The sequence below is a fragment of the Folsomia candida genome, unplaced genomic scaffold (genome assembly GCF_002217175.1).
Source record: "Folsomia candida strain VU population unplaced genomic scaffold, ASM221717v1 Fcan01_Sc002, whole genome shotgun sequence".
Classification (NCBI taxonomy): Eukaryota; Metazoa; Arthropoda; class Collembola; order Entomobryomorpha; family Isotomidae; genus Folsomia; species Folsomia candida.
Window position 1 is genome coordinate 14,899,063 of NW_019091194.1, and position 20,890 is coordinate 14,919,952.

Sequence of the window (20,890 nt, forward strand, 5' to 3'; positions counted from 1 at the left end):
AATGGACTAAGAGCACATTTCTGTTTGTGTGTATATTACTCCTTATCGTAAAGAAGTTTAAGGAATCAATTCCACCGCATTACATAAGATTGTCCTAAACACGATAAAATAACGGTTGCCAACTCAAATCGTCTAGGCTGAAGTGCAACGCGTATGATTCCCTCGATCCGACCGAAGGAGGAGGAGGAGGAGGAAGAAGAAGAAGCTATCGGAGTGACAAATCCTCAACACGAAGTAATGCTATTTGTTCGGGTCAACTAGCAGTCCTGCCAACCACGCACGTTGTACACAAAAACACAAACGACAAATTGGTTTCCCATTTGTTCAATTGCTCCACTCTCTCCTCTTAGTTTCAATAAGTTGCTTTCACTTATTGCAAATGGACTTTGGGGTTAGTGTAATAGTTCAATTTGTCACACAATGCTGTTGGATCTGTCACTTTACCAAATGTCATATCTCAGAAGGTTACTTAGAAGACGGAGGTTTGACCTGGATTATTTTATCACTAAATTATCAGGGTTTTCATGATGATAGGACGCTGCTCACTCGATATGAGTAAAATGTAGAGCGTCTCTCATTTTTCTGGCGTGGCGTCCCTACCTTACACACATGTATAAAACTGAGTGTGTGTTTACTAATCTTCGTCATTATTTTTTCAACTGAGTGCAAAATAAGTCTCTTAGAACTAATACTACAGTTTGTCTGCTCAATTGTGAAACAATGGCTCAATTTCAAGGGATCGTGAACCAACTACAAAATGAAAACAATCATCATTTTGGGTTCGGAATCTTTGTACCTGTACCCCCGTTACCATTTCCTGAACTTGAGAATATTTGGGAATGGAAACGTCATAACGGAATGCCTGTGTTTCAAGATCCTCAATCAGGTAATAATTAAAGTAGTAGTAAATAAAGTAATAATTAAAGTAGTGTTATTTTACGTGAGACAAAATAAATGTAGAATGAAAATTTTTCCATTCTCTTTCCAGAATGGACAAGATACCTTCCATCCCCCACTTATAAGTTTGCTGAGTCTCGACTAGGAAGAGTTTTTGCCAGTGGATGGAGAAAACCCGTTCAAACATTCAAAGTGAATTGTTCAAGTGTACCAGGAACACTCCACAACAATTTAAGATCCCTTCTTGCTCTAATTTATAAGTCCGACCTAAAGAAATTAAGGGTACGAAGATCAGCAGATGGAAATTCCATTATTGTGCAGAAAATGAGGGGGGACCTGAAAGATTTTGACGCCATTTATCACCAGATACCAATCCGCACCAAGAATGGTCGAATTAGTCGGACAGTTGAAGGTATAGTTGAATAAAATGTACATTAAGTATGGAATTATCATCTAAAATATTTGTATAGATATTATAATAGATATTAATCGAAACGGAGCCCGAATGAAACTTGATCCAGGATCGTTTCCTTGTCGCCATGCTCGCTGTCGAATTGGAGATCTGATGACGCAATCGTCAACTGTCAAGTGGGGCCCGGGTGAACATCAAGTGGTTCATGTCAGGAAGAGATTTACCTGTTCCAGCAACAATGTTGTCTACCTTATTCATTGCCATGCCTGTGTACAACTAGGTTTGTGGACTACATATGTAGAGGAGAGTAATGCGGTGAGATAGTAATAAAAGAGTTCTAATAAAAGTTCATTATCCTAAGTAAAGTATTAAATATAATTTGTTATCATACATTTTTTTAGACAAGGAATCTCCATTCTCGAATAAGTAATCATGTCAGCAATCTCGGTGATCAAGAAAATCGTGACCTTTACCCGACCGGAGATCTGTATCAGGAAATAACTGCTATCCTCAATGGTGCTCATGACCCTCATTCCTTACTGCGTGACCCATACGTTCATTTCAACTTTATACATAGCAAATCAGATCGCCGGTATACTTTTTTGGATGGAGGGTTCTCTTCAGACCAACAAAGGAGAAATTGTGAATTTCTCTACAAACAAGTCTGTGGCAATTTCGTCTACACTGCTGCCACTAACTCAGGAAGCCTCAACAAATTTAATTAGAATATTTGTACTGTTCTATTTTTTATACATATATTAATATGAATTACGTTATGTATATTACTTAGTATTAATTGAGATTTATCTTATCTATGCAATATTTGTCCTATTTGTTACTATTTCGTGGATTGCATAAATGAAATATTTACAACCTTTGATTTGATTGTCTACTTGTTTCATTATTTGCCATATCGACGTTTATTTCTGATCCCTAACATGTTTCATTTAAGAATATTCTTTCAAAAATTGCATTGTATTAGCATACTCAGTCATACTCAGTTATACTTTATAGACTTTATGAACTTTCTATTGACATGAACACTTAGACCTCAAATATCACAGTCAACGCGTTCCTTTATGTTGTTGCTCTGGAGAAAGTCAGTGAGTCGGCAAGAAACGTATACCCAGCACCCTTTTTCTCTACCACTTCTTATAGCACATTCCACATCAATCAATCTTCTGAGGAAAAACACAATCGAGCTTTTGGCGTACTGGAAATTGTGTTGATACTTGAAATTCCTTCCATAAAGATAATTACCTAAACTTTGTACAAAGCAAATTGATACGTTATACGTAGTAATAAGTTCCAAACTTGTTTCTTCCAACATCTCCTAAAGTAAAGATCTTTCTTAGAACTTTATCCGGAGAAGTTTTATAAATTATAAGTTTATATAATCGACTGTACATTAAAAATATCTACAATGCAAGCAAGTTTGATGGTCGCCATTTAAGAAAATATTTACACACTTATGTAACAAGATTGAATGTAATCTCTCGAAAAACGAATCCACGTCATATGCGGATATATATGTACTTTTATGTGCATACGTATGCAAAATTACTCAACTTTGCATATCAATTTTTCCACGCATTTTGTTTAATTTAACGTTGATACTTCATTACTACGGATTAACTTTCTAAAATTAGTAATTCAGAATTATGCATCAGTTGAAAATAAGTACAACGTTGCTGCTGCTAATTAATTGGGCTCATCCGTCCCACTATGAACGTGGCATTTCAAATCTAATCTCACTATTTTTTAAGTAATTATTTCCCTAATTAATAATGACGCCACCCTCCGCTCTGCTTTGCAATTTCTTGTAGAATCATGTAACTCCCGTATTTAAAAATTTAATTTTTCATTCTTTTGAAATTTTGAACTTGCACAAACCCTGTTTAGAAAGATTTTTGAAAAGTAATTTTAATTCTGATGATGATTCCCATCACGGCAAGTTTAAAAAAGTCATTACAATTTGTCTTGCATACTACAGTAATCAAGAAAATAAGAATGTGAACGAATGGTACTAATGGCAGTGAGTGAGTGCAAAAATGGGCAAGAATTGTACAGTGTTGTTTCAAGATTTCAATTTCCTACAATCTAGTGGAATTGCTTGGCAGAGTAATAAAAATATCAGCTACTTCTCGTATTCTCCAATCTTGCATAACCCATAAGCAGTTGTACTATGGATCTGGCACGGGTATAAATTATATGGATATTGTGAGAAAATTACTTATCCACAGTTTATTAACTTGCGCTACTATGTTCTCTTTAGATATTTATTCGTCTTATTGGACAGTTGGAGTCGGAGTTATTTATTCTCCAAGCCTTGTCATGATTATGTGTAGGAAGGAGAGAGAGAGAGGGAAAGTGAGTGAGAGAGAGAGAGATGATGACGACGACGGGGTTCACTTCCCGTTAAAATAATTATTATTGCCTTCTGAATCTCCTTGGCCAATGTTCTTAAATTCAGCAGAGGCAGTTTTACATAATAGGTTCTGCTGTGTTAAGCTCCAACCTGAGACGAGGAAGAAGAAAGCGACTGACTGACTGGGTCTGAGGAGTTGACTCAACTTGATCGTCTCACAACCACCACGCTCCTGCACCCAAGAAGTATTTGTTCATCAGCAGTCCTTCTCACTTTATCCAACTTTCATCAAACCAGCCAAGTCGTTCCAGTTCCCCAGGCACTTTTAGGAAGTACGAGCAGCCAATATGCTATCCTGATGAAGATTAGCCTTTGGAGATTTCTCATTTACTTGGCCCTCCACATCTGCTGCTCACAGACGGGCATCGTCTTTTCCGGTCCAGGGGTGCATACATATGGATGCGCGGCACTCTTCATTACCTACCACGGATTAACTTCAGCCCAAAAACTTATGGAAACGAATAAAATAATTCGCTCCGCCTAAGGACGACTTGTGTCTGTTAATCCTTGAATCATTTGGCCGAGCTAAACCATTTATATTAGATGAAACCATTCTTTAAAATTAGGAAAGCCATATAAACATGAAGAAATTCTCCGAATCAACTGAAATTCAAAATAATTCTCAAATTGACTCACTGAGAGGGTGAAAGTTGACTAACGTGTCTTCATAGATATGCCAATATGTAAGTTTCACAGTGTGAAAGTGAAAGTATGCCACCACGGGTACACTAACAAGTAAGTACTTTTTCTCCTGGATAAATTAGCAAAGGGAAAAGATGCGATTAAATTGGAAAAGTATAAATGAGAACCGATTGGAGTAGTTTCCTTTGCTTACACCTTTTCTCCCTTTCCTTGCATTCGACCAACTCTCTCTCATTCCTTTCTCTCTCTTTTACTCCATGCCGTCTAGGCCGTAAAGTTGGAAAGTACACAAAGGATGAAGGGAACGGTATATGCACATATAAACATATTTAGGACGGACGATATAAGCACAAGCACCGTTGTGCAGACGGATATCTGTGTTTCTCGAGTAAAGAGAAAGGTGGGAATTGAACGGAACCTTGCAATGAGTGTAAGCCGAGCAAAAAGTTGGGTTTGCAAACTTGCAACTGGTTCATTGACTCAAAGTAAACTTGGCCGATTGGGCTTCCGTTCTTTCGAAGGATTGAGATTTTAGGCTATTCTGCCCTCCTTTTCATTCTTTTCTAATGGGATCAGGAAGTATAATTTGCTCGATTACTTTACTGGCACTGGATTACACAAATATTTTCTTATATAACCTTTAGATTTAGATGGTTTGAAAATAGTGCATTGTTGATGCAGTTATTGATATGTGTCTGAATATATTTCTATCTGTATGTGTACAAGTATTATTATAAATCAAAAATTGACATACATCTTCATCATGGTCGAATGCATTGAACACGTCGTAAGGAAGGCAACCTATACAGATTATATATTTAGCATTTTTGAAGAAGTGAAAGCACTTTTTACAACGCCAATGACTTATTTGATGCTCACAGCAACTAAATACTATCAAAAGCTGCAATGTTTCACTTACTGAGTAGATCAATGAGAAACCAAGACTTTAAATAGTTCATACGAATAACTTTCGGTTCGGATACGACCTCACCACCTGAAATAAAAATTGTTTTTAAATACAAAATTGATGTCCACTACACGGTATACCTATTTATAAATATTATTATAATGTAAAAATCGCAGGGACTTGTTACCAGGTCCAACAAACGTAGTATGGAAGTTGAGAACAATGTCGATGAAGAAAATGACGTCCACGATCGAGTCGACGACCTGTTACATGGAAAGGTAGGGTTAAGCGGCGAATATTACCTCGTGCGAGAACCATTGAATGTTTAACTCACAAGGAGGCTGACATCTTCGGATGTCTTGTTTTTATACGCAACGTTATAAGGTACCTATTCATAATCAATTAGTTACCGAATATATCTCATACAGTTTATGTATTTCATGTGTAAGGAAATTGCACTACAGTGGGCAAACTTGGGTCTAAATACAAAGTCAATTTCTTCATAAACACCTTGAGAGAAACTAAATTTTGACATTTTTTAAGTTCTTAACTTTAATTCTTTTGGCTTGCGTTTTCTTAAAAAATATTTTGTCAACACTGATAGCATGTTAAGCAATAATCTGAATGAATCTTTTTAAATTCAAAGATAAAAGTGCTATAAATTTATGAAAAAATAATTGAACTTAAAATATGATTTTTATAAACGTTTGTTATTCCGTTTGGGCGAAAATTCGATGACATTTCGCTCAAGATATTAGTTTGAGCTAATCAGCATAGTTCTAGCTAGAACATGTGTACGAGTTGGATAGCTAGCTAGCATGAGCACAGCTAATACCTTTAGATAGCGAGTCGCAAAAAATTAGAAAGTTAGAGTTTAAATTTTTCAAATTTGTTTCTTCGACTGACTGGTCGAGGTGTTTATAGCAATAAATTTACCCAGGTCAGAGTTTTCCCACTATAGCGGAAGTTTTCCTTCTATTTTTACCATTATAGCCGTGTAGAACGTCAGGCAGAGAATTACCTACAACAATCGAATAAACGCTAGTTAAATTGGACATATTTCCAAATTTTCCGCGCCTCCCCAGAGTTTTAATTTCGCTTTGGAACTATATAATATATAATATACCGAATATTTTTTGAAGTTTTAACATTATGTATTACTAGCGAATAAGCCCGTCTCCCGCCGGGCGAGAGATGATTAGATTATCAAAATTTCACCAGTTAAATATTTTGTAGATATTTATTTAATAAAACAATTTGACGCCAACGGAAGTGAAAGCAATTTGCAGCGAAAGTTAAAGTAGAAAATTATATGTCACCCACCACTTGGCTATATACCAGCCCAGTCTCCCAGTGGCAATGGCAGTGGCACTGGCACTTTGTCTGGCACCCCATTTGGCTCAGTTATCATTGCCAGCCTAGTCTGCCAGTGGCACTGCCATTGCCACTGGCAGTTTGTCTGGCACCCATTTGGCTCAGTTATCATTGCCAGCCTAGTCTGCCAGTGGCACTGCCATTGCCACTGGCAGTTTGTCTGGCACCCATTTGGCTCTGCCATCTTTACCAGCCTAGTCCGCCGTTGGCAATGATCTGCATTGGCAACGACACCCAAACGACAATCCATCAAATAACCACACCCCGATAACCACCATGCAGCAGCCACACCCCGATAACCACCATGCAGCAGCCACACCCCGATAACCACCACGCAGCAGCCACGCCCCGATAACCACCACCAGGCCCCCACAACACTATAACCACCATCAGGCCGCCACACCATGTATAACCACCATAATTCATCAACGACCCGATAACCACACCTTCGCAAATATATTTTTTTAAATTAAGATTTTTGAATTTTCGCGCCATTTGAAACTTGACTTTCTTCACTTTCACTTCCGTTACAAAACATTTACTTTCACTTCCGTTGCCAACAAACATTTCCAGCTTATAATATAGATAAGAATAAGACGATAAAAGTAACTGATGAAAATTACGCCTAAAAAATCGGCGTCGTGGGCATTTTTTCACGCGATGGTGTGATCTATGGGTTTGAGACTTTGTTATTAAACAAGAGATTAGTTAATTTTGTTATCGATTTGGTTAACAAAACTCTAAATATTTCCATAAAGGAAAAAGTAAGGTTTTTCTCCACGTAAGGAACGGGTGGTTGTCTGATGGTTTAGTTTTCCACAGTATCGACATCGGAAACAGATTATCATATCCCTGCCATACAATATGATATGATCATTCATGATGCTCCAAAGCGAAAATAAAACATTGTGCCCCCAAATTTCTGGGAAAGGCTCGGAAACAACCCCAAGAAGTATTTATTATTAATTTAGATGCTTACCCAGTCCCACACAGCTTTGAAAAAGCCTGCATTTAAGTTTGCAAAAACCATTTTAGAATACCATTAACATATAATTCATCCGTCATCTAGGAATGGGTTGAAATGACTAAAATAATTAGTCATCACAATCTGGTTTAGCCATTGCAACCTATTCTAGTCAGTCATTGTAGTCCGTTCTGTTGTTATTTAATCCTATTCTAGTCAGTGGTCATTGAATTCCGTTGTAGTCATTTTAATTCATTCTTGTCATAATTAGTCCAAGCGACCCCAGAATTTCTGGTCATTTGAGGGTAGCAGTTCGGAGGTTAGTTAATGGTGATCACTTTCATCATATTGAGTGGAAGGGTAGGTTACTACCCACATTCTTAAAGGGTCTCATCTCCCAGCCGTCCGGCTGGGTTTGGTCGCAAAAAATTCGTCCAACTTTCATTTCACTATTTATAGATATGTCCGATGATTAGATATGACCATCTAATCAAAATATAGTCATACAGTAGCAAGAGTCGATGAGCCCTTCCCCTCGATAACACTCGCATTCTTGGAGTCCTCAGTCAGTTTTGTCAATGTCCCATAGGTCGAATAAGTGGAGGGACTTACAATAGTGAAGAAGGATGTGCGGTGGCGTCTTTGGTGCTTCTTGACGATAGCTCGGTAATAAATCTATAAATTATAATTATTTTTTAACTGTCTCAAGGTCTAAAAACTAATTCAGATAGGCTTACCGGCGTTCAGGCTCATCATCTGCAAAAAATCAACCCAGTCACATAAATAGTCATTCTTTAGTGAAAATCTATAACACTATCTGATCCCTTTTTAATATTATTCATTAGTTGCACAGAGAGTGACTCTGGCATACCTCACTTTAGAGTGCATGCAAACGATAGTTTTTGCTCACTGGCCATAAACAGAATATGATTTGGAAGGCGACCAAAAATTAAGAGAAAGCAAAAGAGGGGGAGACGATGAGCAGTTTTTAGACTGGAGCACAAACCAGCCACTGCACACATACACACTTGGCCTACTTCCCTTCCGGCCTCACAACCACTGCTGCCCTGTGTACCAGGCCTTAAATAAAAGCGTATAAAATAATACACATGTCTCATCTTGAGACTCGTAACAAATCTGGAGAAAGTTTGATTTTAGACAAGGAAAGAAAAGGACAATTCTCAGGATTTGGCAGACAAAGGATCATCATTCTTTGTGACGTCACTACTGACTGTTGTTCTATAGAATATGGAGTAAACAGACCATTAAGCTCAACGATTGGGGTATTTCTTAACATAACAATTGTTCTAACGGGCACTAAATCAACTGCCTGACAAGTGGAAAATAATACTATACATTTTTCATGGAAATCTGATTTTTAAGAAATGTATTAAAGAAGGTTGCAGTTCAACAAAAACATATTAGGCTGCTCTCTGGAATTAGTATCCCTCCGATTACAGAAAAAAACTAGTTTGGCAGTGAATTTATTTTGACTTTTTTTCCCTCAGTTTTTTTAATGCTTAAAATAGCCTTCAACAAGAAACATGTAACTGTTAAATTATACTCACATGAGCCAGGTTTGATTGCTTCGACGGTTCCCTGACCTGAAAGTCCAAGAAATATGATTATAATATATTTTTTTTAAATAGCATGAAGAAATCAAGAACCAACTGAAACAATAACAATATGAAACTTACGGCTGGAATATGCGATGAGAATTGAGAGGCAAGAACTGACCGAGAGCGGGTCACAGAACGAGCCAATTTGGCGAATTTGCTGAGACCTGGAAATGAATGAAAAAATAAAAATCAACGCCAATAACAGGTTCAAAACCCAACGTGGAAAAAAGCATAAAGATATTATTGGCAAAACCACGAGATAAAAATTTCCTATTGACTTTATGACATTTGACATCGCGTATAGTGGGTGAATCATACTCCCGCAAAATGAAGCAACCCCGATCCGTTACAAAAATATAGTAGTGCATCGCGGATATATGCATGGTCCTTGAAACTAAAAAGGATTTTGTACGCAGACTTGCACCATGTCGCCAAAAATAGAACGGCGGAACTTTCTCTCAAGAAAGGCATCGTAAATCAGGACATGTATGCAGGAAGAAACTATACATAAAAATAAAATTGTATAGTCCCTGTCGTCCTGATATGTACAAGAACATTACATGCGCTCGGTTTACAGTTTACTCCTCCTAAAGTACATATTACATCACATTACGCCGTAACATTCAAGTAAAAAGTTGGACATTGTGACTACTGGGAAATAAAAAGTATTGTGAAGAGAAAGTACATGGCAAGGTGGATGGGATGCCTGAGAAGAAATATGTAATAAAACGCTGTTCCACACAATGTTCAACATAAACATGACACGCATTTCATATACATCCGCGTTTGCTACATAGGACAGCTTTTTGGATTGAATGTACATATCATTCTTTCTGAAATATTTCAAATTGCATCAATATGATATGATATGATTGCATCAATAAAAAAACTAGCATCAATTCGATGCTACAATTTCAATACCGAGTTTCTCGCTTTACTGGGAGAAGTGGAGGAAAGGAAAGGAAACGGAGTACGTATGTGTAAGCAATTCTATTCATTTTCGCACATTTCAAAGAAAATTGCCCCTGCTCATGTATAAATAATCCAAAAAAGAGTCTACGAGTGTGTACTACTACATACATCAAGTGGGGCGCTGAGTCATTAAAATTGCTTAAGTAAATGGACGTGTGTGCCAAGTTGACAATAAATAAGTTAGCACCGCCCGTCTTTTTTCTTTTTCCTAGATCTCCTATTTTGATAGCGTATCATTACTCAAAAATTCGAAAATTGCTTTCACATAATTTTTTGAACTTTGGGTTCACTGAGTAATTAGAACGAGTTACCAAAATCCAATTCTACAGTAGAAGCATAAAATAAAGACCCTGCGAATGAGGAAATGGAGCTTTGAGGGTAAGGGTAACTTACTGTAAAGAGTACTCGTTCCCTTCGAGTCCTCTGCCTCGATCGGTTGTTTCAACGCTGTGATATCTCGAAATGTGAGAAGGAAGAGCACCACCACATCTCGCTCGTTCTTGATGGGCGCAATGTGCAGCAGCAGCCATAGCGGAGTCTCTGTAGTGGGGCCAAGAAATGAGATGAGATCATAAAAATTTGATAGATAAAACGGCGAGCGAGGGAAAGCACCCATAATAAAAGGACCGAAAGATGAGGTAGATTGGAAGGATAATGAAAAGTAACAGTAATGCGTCGTATAATGTTTATCAGTATTACATTGGCGAGAATTGGTGCAGCCTAGCTGTGGAGATAGGCAGACTCGGAAGGAGAGCACCCTTCTCGAGCAAATAGTATGAAACTAGCTCGAAACTGGCTGAAAGTAAATGAAAATCAACCGAATGCTTTACGAAACAGAATTTTTCCCCATTGGGACTCCTACATAAGTACTTTTCAGCCAGTTTGTTCAAGTAACTACGTCAATTTGTACGATTCCTGTCTGTGTTGGTAATACCTTGAAAAATTTATATAAAAATTTAAATAATCTAATACTTACCGTATGCGTACTTTTTGAGGTATATTTTTTATGTTGCATATAGAATTTTATGAATTATGTCCTAAATGTACATATGTATCCTTTCCAACAATAAATAAAAAACATTGATTGGTCGTGTCAGTCAGTGATCATCAGATGAGCATAAATTCCATGTAAATACTGTAAAATTCACATATGCATATGTATTTAGAGTTACGTAAGAAACTGTTCTGCTAAAATTTACATGGACAAACTTATGTCCTGGCGCGGAAACAAGTAGTAGAAAGTGTTCGACCCAAACAGCTTAATAGTTCAATTACTATTCACATCAGTGATTGACACATTGCGCAACATATAAATATCCATGTATGCATATGGAGCATTTGTCACATATGTATGCCCTCCTCTCCTGCTATACTCCTCTAAATATCCACTAAATCATTCATTTACTCCACTTTCCTTCGTCCATCGACTATTGGGCCCATTAAAAGTCAATCAGTATGAATTAAAGACCATGTATTTACATGAAAATCGATAAATCATTACATTTCATTTAAATGCATATGCGTGTTTCCAATGTGCTAAGAAATAATAAAAATTCGCATTATGCGATAAAGTGGTTTCAGTTTTACAATTTCTCCCAATCTCACAGGGAAACTAATTAAAAGTTTCTACAATGCTGTGGGACAATTGGTTGAAAACAATGCGAGTTTACAAAGCCAAGAGGAGCAATTCATCCGTGCTCATCCACACGCCATACTGTGAGAGCTTGGGCATTATTACACAAGCACCTCTCACTCACTCACTCAAATGCAGAGATGGAAAATTGGGTTTGAAAAAGGATGACACCTTCACAAAAGAGACCATCAGACAAAGAGCTTCTCGACATGAAAACAGATTGGAGTCGAGTGGGAGAGAGTGGCTCATGTTGAAGCTATCTCTTTCAATACATTGGGTACTTTAACCATCCATGTTGATATGAATATTGAATTGACAAAGAACAATGCAGCCTTACTCAACCAACCCCTATATCCTCCTCCCACTTATAAACTGCTGGAATTTAAAATCACAAAATTGCAAACAAAGCTTCTGTGAAAACAACAACGCTGTCTCCCATTATTATTATTATCTCGGATTGAATTGGATTTGTGTCCGTGCGGCTGCCTACTTATTCACTGTCCTTTGGTCGGTCGGTCGGGCGTTGGGTGGGTCCTGGGATTTTTTTGCTCTTGTATTCTTGTCCGAGGACTGTACACATTTCGGTCTGGGCCTTATATTACATGCATGCATGCATACATACACATGCTGAATCCGCAGATTGTTTATTGTCCAGAGTATTTGCCAGAATAGAACTATTACACGCATAAATTACTTCTCAATCGGAATACATCACGACAAACTCTGCTCTTCTTCTGCAGCAGAAGAGCTTAAGTTTACAAACTCAAAATCTATTTGTTGTATTGTATCGCATGGAGTATTTACATATAATGCTGACGACAAAGCATATGGTACGGTTTGATTTTAGAGAATCAATTTTGGCAATCTATCAAGAGCTCTTACATACCGCAACGGCAATGGAAAACAGATTTTAGATCTGTGTTGCTGACTTATTCACATGTTCACGGAAACGTTTATTACCATGCGCGATGTTCGGATAAGCACATGCACACAGAATATTGGGCTTGGTAATTTGATGTTGAATGAACTCCGACGACTGTCACTTGCCTGTCAGCTTCCCCATTAAATTGAAGTTAGTAATCCATGTATTTCGAAAATCGCAACGTAATTTCAAATAATGTCTAATCCCACGAATAGCCAAAGAAGAAAGGGAAAAGATGGAAAGAAACGACTTTGGTGCAATTTGCTGTTTAGATCAGATATGGGAAAGGTTTTTATGTTGGGAGAAAACGCACTGAATAATCTGCTACTGAATCAAATTCATTCATTTCATGGGTTTAACCGCGCCATGTCTGGAGGCCGGAAGAGAAAGCCCAAGTGAATAAAGAAATGCCATTAAATCAGAAAAAGTCTGAATATGTTATCCCCAGAGACAATAGGAGAAGCTCGCATTGATCATTTATTTTACGCCCTACGTAACATTTGATTCTGTATATCTGCCCCATAAAGAGAAAGTAGATCACGAAATGCGAGAGAGTCAGAAGTGCATGGAGAAAGTCAGCAGAGGAGCTCTTTCACAGGCAGCTTCATTTTTCACATCCATTTGCATGCGAGCCATGTTGCTGCATTCGTGAATATAAATACGAGCTACTTTGAGCGATACAAATACAACATGCATAATTGACTCCAAAAGGATCGCTTTTTCGACCAATCGTAACTCTGAAAGAGCAGTTGTACACTTATTCCTTTCTAAAGTGGGTGTCTTCTGATACGATGATGTAGTTTCCAATTCCGCGTTTCCTTCCCAGGATTAGCGTAAAAATGGACATTCAAGAAATAAGACGCTTGCTTATTTCACCCGTTCCAACGACGAACATTCTACAATTCTACCTTTTCACAAGTTCTGAACGATCACTTTTAGTCGAGTATCCATAAAATATTATTACATAAATCAAACTCCAGTTCAGACTCAAACTTTCATAAAACTTGAATAAAACTCTTTATTCAAATTCTTGAGAACCATTAATCCTCAAAAAATTCATTGTGGTGATATTAAGTAGTTAGTACATATATGTAGGTATATATGTACATACATATACCTATGCACATATATCTAGTTATTCAGTGCGCATGATTCCTACATGCATTCAAAATACACAAACGTATAAATACTTTAGTTCATAACTACCTATAGAAATATCCTGCAGAACAATATTTATTCCCCAAACGTGAGCTCACCAAAAGGAAATCTAGGAAAGGAGTACTAATAATTAGTTACAGCAGGCCAATCTTATAGAGAAAATAAAAATAAATGAGCCTGATATAATTTTATTTTCTCCATAATAATATAAAGAACCTGCTACAATCCTGGAGTATAACCTGACCTATAAATTACAGGGGAGACATACTTGGCACGAAGTGAAAAAACCGCTTTCACCTTAACCCACTGCCAACCAAGTGCATTATGTGCTTTTCTTTGCAACATGGGTGCTCCGGTTCCATGCTCCTTTGACCCACAGCACGACTTTTGTATATGCAACACAAGGCTATTTCTTCATGCATTTTATTGTCTGGTTTCCTACTTGATAGGCAGGCGGACAACTCGACGTAGTTAACAAACTTTGTTTGACATGACGTCTTGCAAATTATAAGTATGAATAAAATAAACTCGTGCATTCTGCCTTTCACTCCTGAATTGCAACATGAAGGCTTTGTCAATTACAGCAAACGAGTTGACCAGAATTCAGCAGCTTGTCATTGTGAGTCCATCACATCAATCCTACCAAATAAGGCCCGTCCTTAGCCTACTTTTAGAGCTACCAAGTTATAAGTAAGGACAGAAATGGAGAAAAACGTTACGAAATATTAGCATAATTCGAACAAGGAATCCATTTGGCATCATGGTCAGTATAGGAATCAGTGGTGAATCCACGGTTTTCGGCTGGGGGATAGGAAAAAGTGTGATTTCACAGTTCGGAAAAAATTAGCCAATTGTTTAATTAAGTTTTGTCCAGCTCTAAAATCATACAATTTCAGTTTTTCAGAGCCGTGAATTCTCCTCTGATTTTAGACTGAAGGTAAAGGTAAACGTTATGATATGTATAGTCCAGTCCAGTCCAGTAAGTCAGAGCAACAGCATCAACTTTTTAGTTGTCCATAAAATAAAACATAAGTAAAGTGTATTGGTCTCGCCCACTCAATCGGAGATCCTGAATCAGCCTGTGATTCTCCAGGTGTGGGTTGGATCGGATTGATTAATTAATTAATGGCTGGAAAACGGAAGGCTGTTGTGCTAGTAAAAACGCCAATTAATAAGAGAATTACTAAACCCCGTAAAGTCTCTGCGCCCAAAAAGTTAAAGCTTTGTACCATTCCTGACCAGGCTTTCGACATGGGTCTGAATATTGATCCTAATAGTAGTGAAAATAGTGATAACTCTCCGATTACAATTGGTATACTAACCCAACTACTTAATGATAACACGAAAATTCTCACCAGCAGATTTGATAATCTTGATACCTCAGTCGCCCTCCGCAAAGAGAAGCTTGATGAGCTTGAAAGTGAAGTAAAAAGTCTAAAGATTAAAGTATCCGAAATTACAGGTGAAAATGAGCGACTTTGGTGCGAGTTATCGAAAATTAATCTAATATTCTCAGGAATCCCTGAAAGAATCAATGAATCCCAAAAAGACTTATTTGATCAAGTGGCAAATGTTATTAAAGCAACAGGACACACGTACAACTTTGACACCGCATATAGAATTGGGAAACCATCAAAAAACTCGACTAGACCAATAAAATAAGGTTCTTATCACTGTTTGAAAGAAATGAAGTTTATGGAAATAGATTCAAAGTGAATAAGCCGACATTTATAAACGAAGATTTACCCGCATCGCTAAGAAACGATCATAGGATTCTACGACAGAAACGTTCTCAATTACGCAATCTGGGATATGATGCGAAACAAATTCACGTTGATTGGTCAACGAGAACGATAAACAGTGGTGAGTCGTCTTTTTATCTATTAAATGGAAATCTTATTGAGAAGCATTATAAAACATCTACTACGCCGACATTACATCGTGAGAAGCAAAGAACAAGTAACTTATCATTCGGTAATACAAGATCAAGTACCCAGCCGAGGGGGTCGCAAGCCCCTGGAGTTGGAGCACAAGATCCCACTATAATGATCTACGACTCAAGTCTCGATTCCCTAAGGTCTCAATCTCATCCTGGTGGATACCTTCAAAATTTACGACCTGAGACTGGTTCTTCAAAGACATTATCAACTATGAATACGAATAATTTCTCCCCCATCAATGAATCTCCGTTGGACGACTCACAAAATTTCCAAACCCCAACAAACAATTCGAGACATTTTTTAGACCCAACCATGTGAAAAACGACAAAGAACGGAATCTAAAATTGGCTCATATAAACATTAACTCGATTCAAAAAAAGTTCCATGAGCTAGCCGCATTTTTATCTCTGCAAAATATTGACATTTTATGCATAAGTGAATCCAGACTCAGACCAAATACTCAATTACGTTGCTTTCCTGGATACCATGTACATAGAAAAGACGCCGTTAAGTCAGGGGACAGAGGTGTAGCAATTTTTACTAAATCTCAGCTAAAAATAAAAATTCTTAATATATGTAATTATATTGACGAAACGAAAAATATTGAACAGTTATGCATAGTGGTTCAGGACGGTTTTAATAAGTCCTTCATTGTGGGATGTTTATACAGACACCCTGACTACTCTGGTGAAACTCTGACAAGTGATTATGATTATTTTAATGAATTTTTTACGAATATATGTATGTTAAGCAAAAATATGTACATATTAGGCGATTTTAATCTACGTGATGAAAGGACATTTACCACATTTAATGAAATTTTGTCTCGCCATTCATTGTATCAAATTATTGATACGCCCACCCGTGGAGATAATATTTTAGACTTAATCGTGACAAACAATATTAACACAGTGATAAGTAAATATATTTATAATCCACAATTATCTGACCATTCTTACACTGAATGTAATCTAAATCTCATTAGGCCAAAAGTACCTAAAATAACCATTAGTTATCGTAAGTTTAATTCACTTAATAAAGAAAATGTATTAAAGTCAATGGACTCTCTTCAACTCGATAATATAGTTTCTACGTACAACGCCACCAATACTACTCTGTCTACAATTCTCACAGTATTCAATAAATACGCCCCATTTAAAAATAAAACCATATACCAATACCCTTCCAAGAAATTTATCTCACAACAAACTAAAGACTTAATAAAGATTAGAGATATTGCTTACAATAAGTATAGGGGTAGTAGGGATCAAGTGAATAGAACTCAATTTTTACAATTAAAAAAGAGGGTCAGTGCAGCAATATATCGTGACACTAAATTGGAATTCTCTAACAAAGTACAGTCTTTGCATTTATGGGGAGCTCTCAACAAACTATACCCACTGCTGAACCCTCCACCTTTAATAAATATTTGCCCTGACGAGATAAATGCCTTCTTTGCTGCTATTTCCACAACAAGCCCGTCGACCCCGGTACCAACACTACCTGTAAAGCCTACACTACCTTGGGATAATTCTGAGAAAACCTTCAAATTTGTTGAATTGACTATTGATGACATGAACAAGACGTGGAAACAAATGAAGAACCGATCATCCATTGCTTATGATACACTGGGTATTTGTAACAATATGATTAATATTTGTATGGAATCATATAATTTTAAGGTTCAGCTTAGAAATTTATTTAATCTATATATCTCCTCAAATCAACTGCCTGAAGAACTGAAGAGTTCAAAAGTAGTCCCCATTCCAAAAACTAAGGTTGTCAACTCACCAAATGATTTGCGCCCGATATCAATTCAACCTATTTTATCTAAATTTTTTGCAAAGTGTTTATTTAACCAGTTATATGTATACCTCGAATCTAATAGTATGCTATCTCAATATCAGTTTGGTTTTAGAAAACTACATTCTACAACTCATGCACTTATTGCAATAACGGACTTATGAGGCCCTAAATAACAATTTTGTATGTATATTGATATCGTTAGACATTAGAAAGGCATACGATATGGCCTCAAAAGAGGTGCTTTCTCATAAATTGCGATGGTATGGAGTCGAATCTGATATCATTTACTCCTTGTTAAGTGAAAGAACGCAATATGTATGTATTTCTTGTAAGGAAACTGTCAAAAATTCCAAGACTTTGCCAACTAATTTAGGTTTTCCACAAGGTTTATGCATTAGTTGTTTATTATTCCTCATCATTATGAATGATCTTCCGTATCATTTAAAGCATAGTCTGTCCATCATGTTTGCAGATGATACTGGGGTTACCATTGCAGGAAAAATTGAGGATATAGAAATTATTAAACAAAAATTAGAACATGACCTAAATATAATTAGCGTATGGATGAAACACAATAGGCAGGAACTAAACGTTAATAAATGCGCTGTAATGTTTATTTGTAATAAAAGGGACAAATCAAGATTAGCCGATATAAGTATCTCATTGAATAATGCTCCGCTGTGTAAAGTAAATTCTATGAAAATATTAGGTGTAACTATTGACGAAGATCTTAATTTTATTAATCACGGTAGAAATGTTGCTAAAAAATGTTATGCAGCTTTATGGTCTCTCCGTCCTGTAAAATATGTATTAAATCAGCAACAGAAATTAATAGTGATACAAGCGCTTGTAAATTCGATTTATACATATGCATGTCCTATTTGGTTAATTGGTAAGAAAAATATACTCTGTATTGATAAAATAATTAGAGCTTGTGCTCGATTTATATCGGATAAATCTAAATATGAGTCGATAATTGATGATATAAATGATTATCCCTGGCTATTATCTCGAAATGTTGTAAACCTAGAGCTGGTAAAAATGGCTTACAAAATGTTGAATGAAGTTGGGCCTGTGTATTTTAGAAATTACTTAACTTTGGGAACTGAGAGGAAGTGTACTAGAAATAAGACTTACTCGGAACCAATACGCAATGTCGCAAAAAAGTCATTTCGGTACAGAGCACATAAAGCTTTATTTAACTTGCCTGATTCCTATGCTAATGACATTATAAAGGTTAATTTTAATGTTTTTAAAAATTCTGTAAAAACTTTCCTAATAGACAAACAAAGGACTGAAAGAATGTGTGAAATTTTTGAAATGATCGATGATTTTGAATTTGAAGAATGTATAAATTGAAGTGTACTTAACCTTGAGATGTAATAGCCTACTGGGTAGGGTATCTCATTGTATTAGTAAATAAATAAATAAATATAACTTTGTAAATTAAATCATACTGTCGGTATTCATATATACGATGCTACAATAATTTTTAAGCTAGTCACTCGTAAAATAATAAAAATTTGCTGCCAAATATATCCACAATGTGTATGTACACATTTTGATATTATGAACCTTATTTTTACGTGTTGTAGAGGTTTGTAAAAAATTAAGCTGTTACGACATACGGCATTATGCTACCATTTATTGAGGGATCAATACAAACGAGGACATTCTCTCTCTACCTACATAAATTGACATAATATTGCATGCCAGCAAGTCACAGTAGGCAAAAGTAGAAAATGTTTCTTTTCACAAATATATTCATATCTTGTTGATTAAGTAGTTGTGCAGAAATTTTTTTTTCTCCGAATCAACGGTTTGAACATATAAATTTTCATGACACTTCTAATTACCTGCATACAGTCTCGAAACAAAAAAAAAGCAGTCTGCAGCACACCAACCATGATATCATTACTTAGAGGCAAGAACAAAAGTAGCCAAGAGAAAGGAGAGAATGAGCAAGCGACACGACAAAAAAAGAGGAAAACGGGGAATAAAAAGAAAGAGCTGGACGGGAATTGAGACCAATCTATTTTTAGACCAATTTAGTCCATGCTTTTATTTAGCAGGCGGTATACCCTGAATGAGAGACAGTAGTACTATCCCGATTTCAGATTCCGAATTCCGGTCAGTATCCATTAACTTTCTTCCCAGCCCTGTTGTTCACCATTGGGGAGAGGATATAATTTCTCATCCAGCATCCTCACTTTTTACTGGCAAAACTCTTTACCCACCCCACCATCACCACGAGTCCCACTCGAATTGAGCAGGCAGGACGAGCATTGAGATTTAGTCCACAGCCAGGCAGCCATGTGCATGTACGTTCGTATGTGCAGATAGGATTGGATTTTGAAACACTACTTTGCTCTACGAAGGATTATGTGCATTGCGGAGGAGGCAGAGCGAGCGAGGCAAAAGAGAAAGTTGGGTGAAAGTGAGTGAGTTATTCCTGTTGAATTTGGGCTCCTCTCCGATGCAGCACCCGATCCGCGCTCTTTCCTTCGCATGCATCCTCCTCCTTCACACTGCAAGATATCCCTGCCCAACAAAATCCAAATGTGGAAATCTCCCATCTCCCAGAATTTAAACTTCTCGCTATCTTATTACTTAGTTTGATCCTCAGTAGGTATTGGATTTTTTATGCTCATCCCACTTTCAGATTTCAACCCCGTTTTCCCCCTTTTCCATCCATTGGTGTAAAATTGAAAAAGTTGTGGAGATGTAACAATCGTAAAACGAAATGCAATTATACCAATTTTTACTATTTACTGGGATTGACACGTGGCTCGTGGAATATTATTAGACTTGCTTGTTGATACTGCAAAATACGTTTTGGAGAGGGAAGAATAATCTCGATTCTGGTTGAATGGCTGCCAACACAGGCACGAGGTGATGGGAGTAGCACAATTTGTAAGCACTGAAACCATCGATCTCCTACTGCGAAGGCTGGCGGATAATAATGAAGTGAAATCCGAGGAAGCTTAGCATCGCTCATTTCTACTTTGTTTGATACACTCAATTTAGCCATGACAAAGCAGAGTTAATATGGGACAGTTATTATTAAATGGAGTAAACCAACAACACGACAGTGGTGATTGTGCCTGCATTGTGTATCTTATAATTTTGCAGGGCTTTCACCTAAGGTTCCTGACTCGTAATCCTGTAGTGCAATTTTCAAATACATTATAACACTTTGCTAATATACTGTACTTG

General features: G+C 36.9%; 2 protein-coding genes across 2 annotated transcripts in view; one reads left to right on the top strand and one right to left on the bottom strand.

Moving 5' to 3' along the window:
• The window catches only part of LOC110843487 (potassium voltage-gated channel protein eag), a 76,094-nt gene that overhangs the window by 24,405 nt on the left and 30,799 nt on the right, over positions 1 to 20,890 (bottom strand). Inside the window, exons 5-15 of the mRNA XM_035847841.1 lie at positions 10,609 to 10,755; positions 9,322 to 9,407; positions 9,193 to 9,228; positions 8,362 to 8,380; positions 8,237 to 8,299; positions 7,640 to 7,665; positions 6,272 to 6,307; positions 5,621 to 5,674; positions 5,474 to 5,549; positions 5,299 to 5,373; positions 5,134 to 5,180 (exon numbers count right to left, since the gene is read on the bottom strand). Coding sequence (XP_035703734.1) covers positions 5,134 to 5,180; positions 5,299 to 5,373; positions 5,474 to 5,549; positions 5,621 to 5,674; positions 6,272 to 6,307; positions 7,640 to 7,665; positions 8,237 to 8,299; positions 8,362 to 8,380; positions 9,193 to 9,228; positions 9,322 to 9,407; positions 10,609 to 10,755 — 665 coding nt within the window. The remainder of the gene's footprint in view (positions 1 to 5,133; positions 5,181 to 5,298; positions 5,374 to 5,473; positions 5,550 to 5,620; positions 5,675 to 6,271; positions 6,308 to 7,639; positions 7,666 to 8,236; positions 8,300 to 8,361; positions 8,381 to 9,192; positions 9,229 to 9,321; positions 9,408 to 10,608; positions 10,756 to 20,890) is intronic.
• LOC118434397 lies at positions 434 to 2,119 on the top strand. The gene is made up of 4 exons (XM_035847848.1): positions 434 to 886; positions 989 to 1,309; positions 1,368 to 1,624; positions 1,711 to 2,119. The coding sequence occupies exons 1-4, from the start codon at positions 721 to 723 to the stop codon at positions 2,032 to 2,034; spliced, it is 1,068 nt and encodes a 355-aa protein (XP_035703741.1). The 5' UTR covers positions 434 to 720; the 3' UTR covers positions 2,035 to 2,119.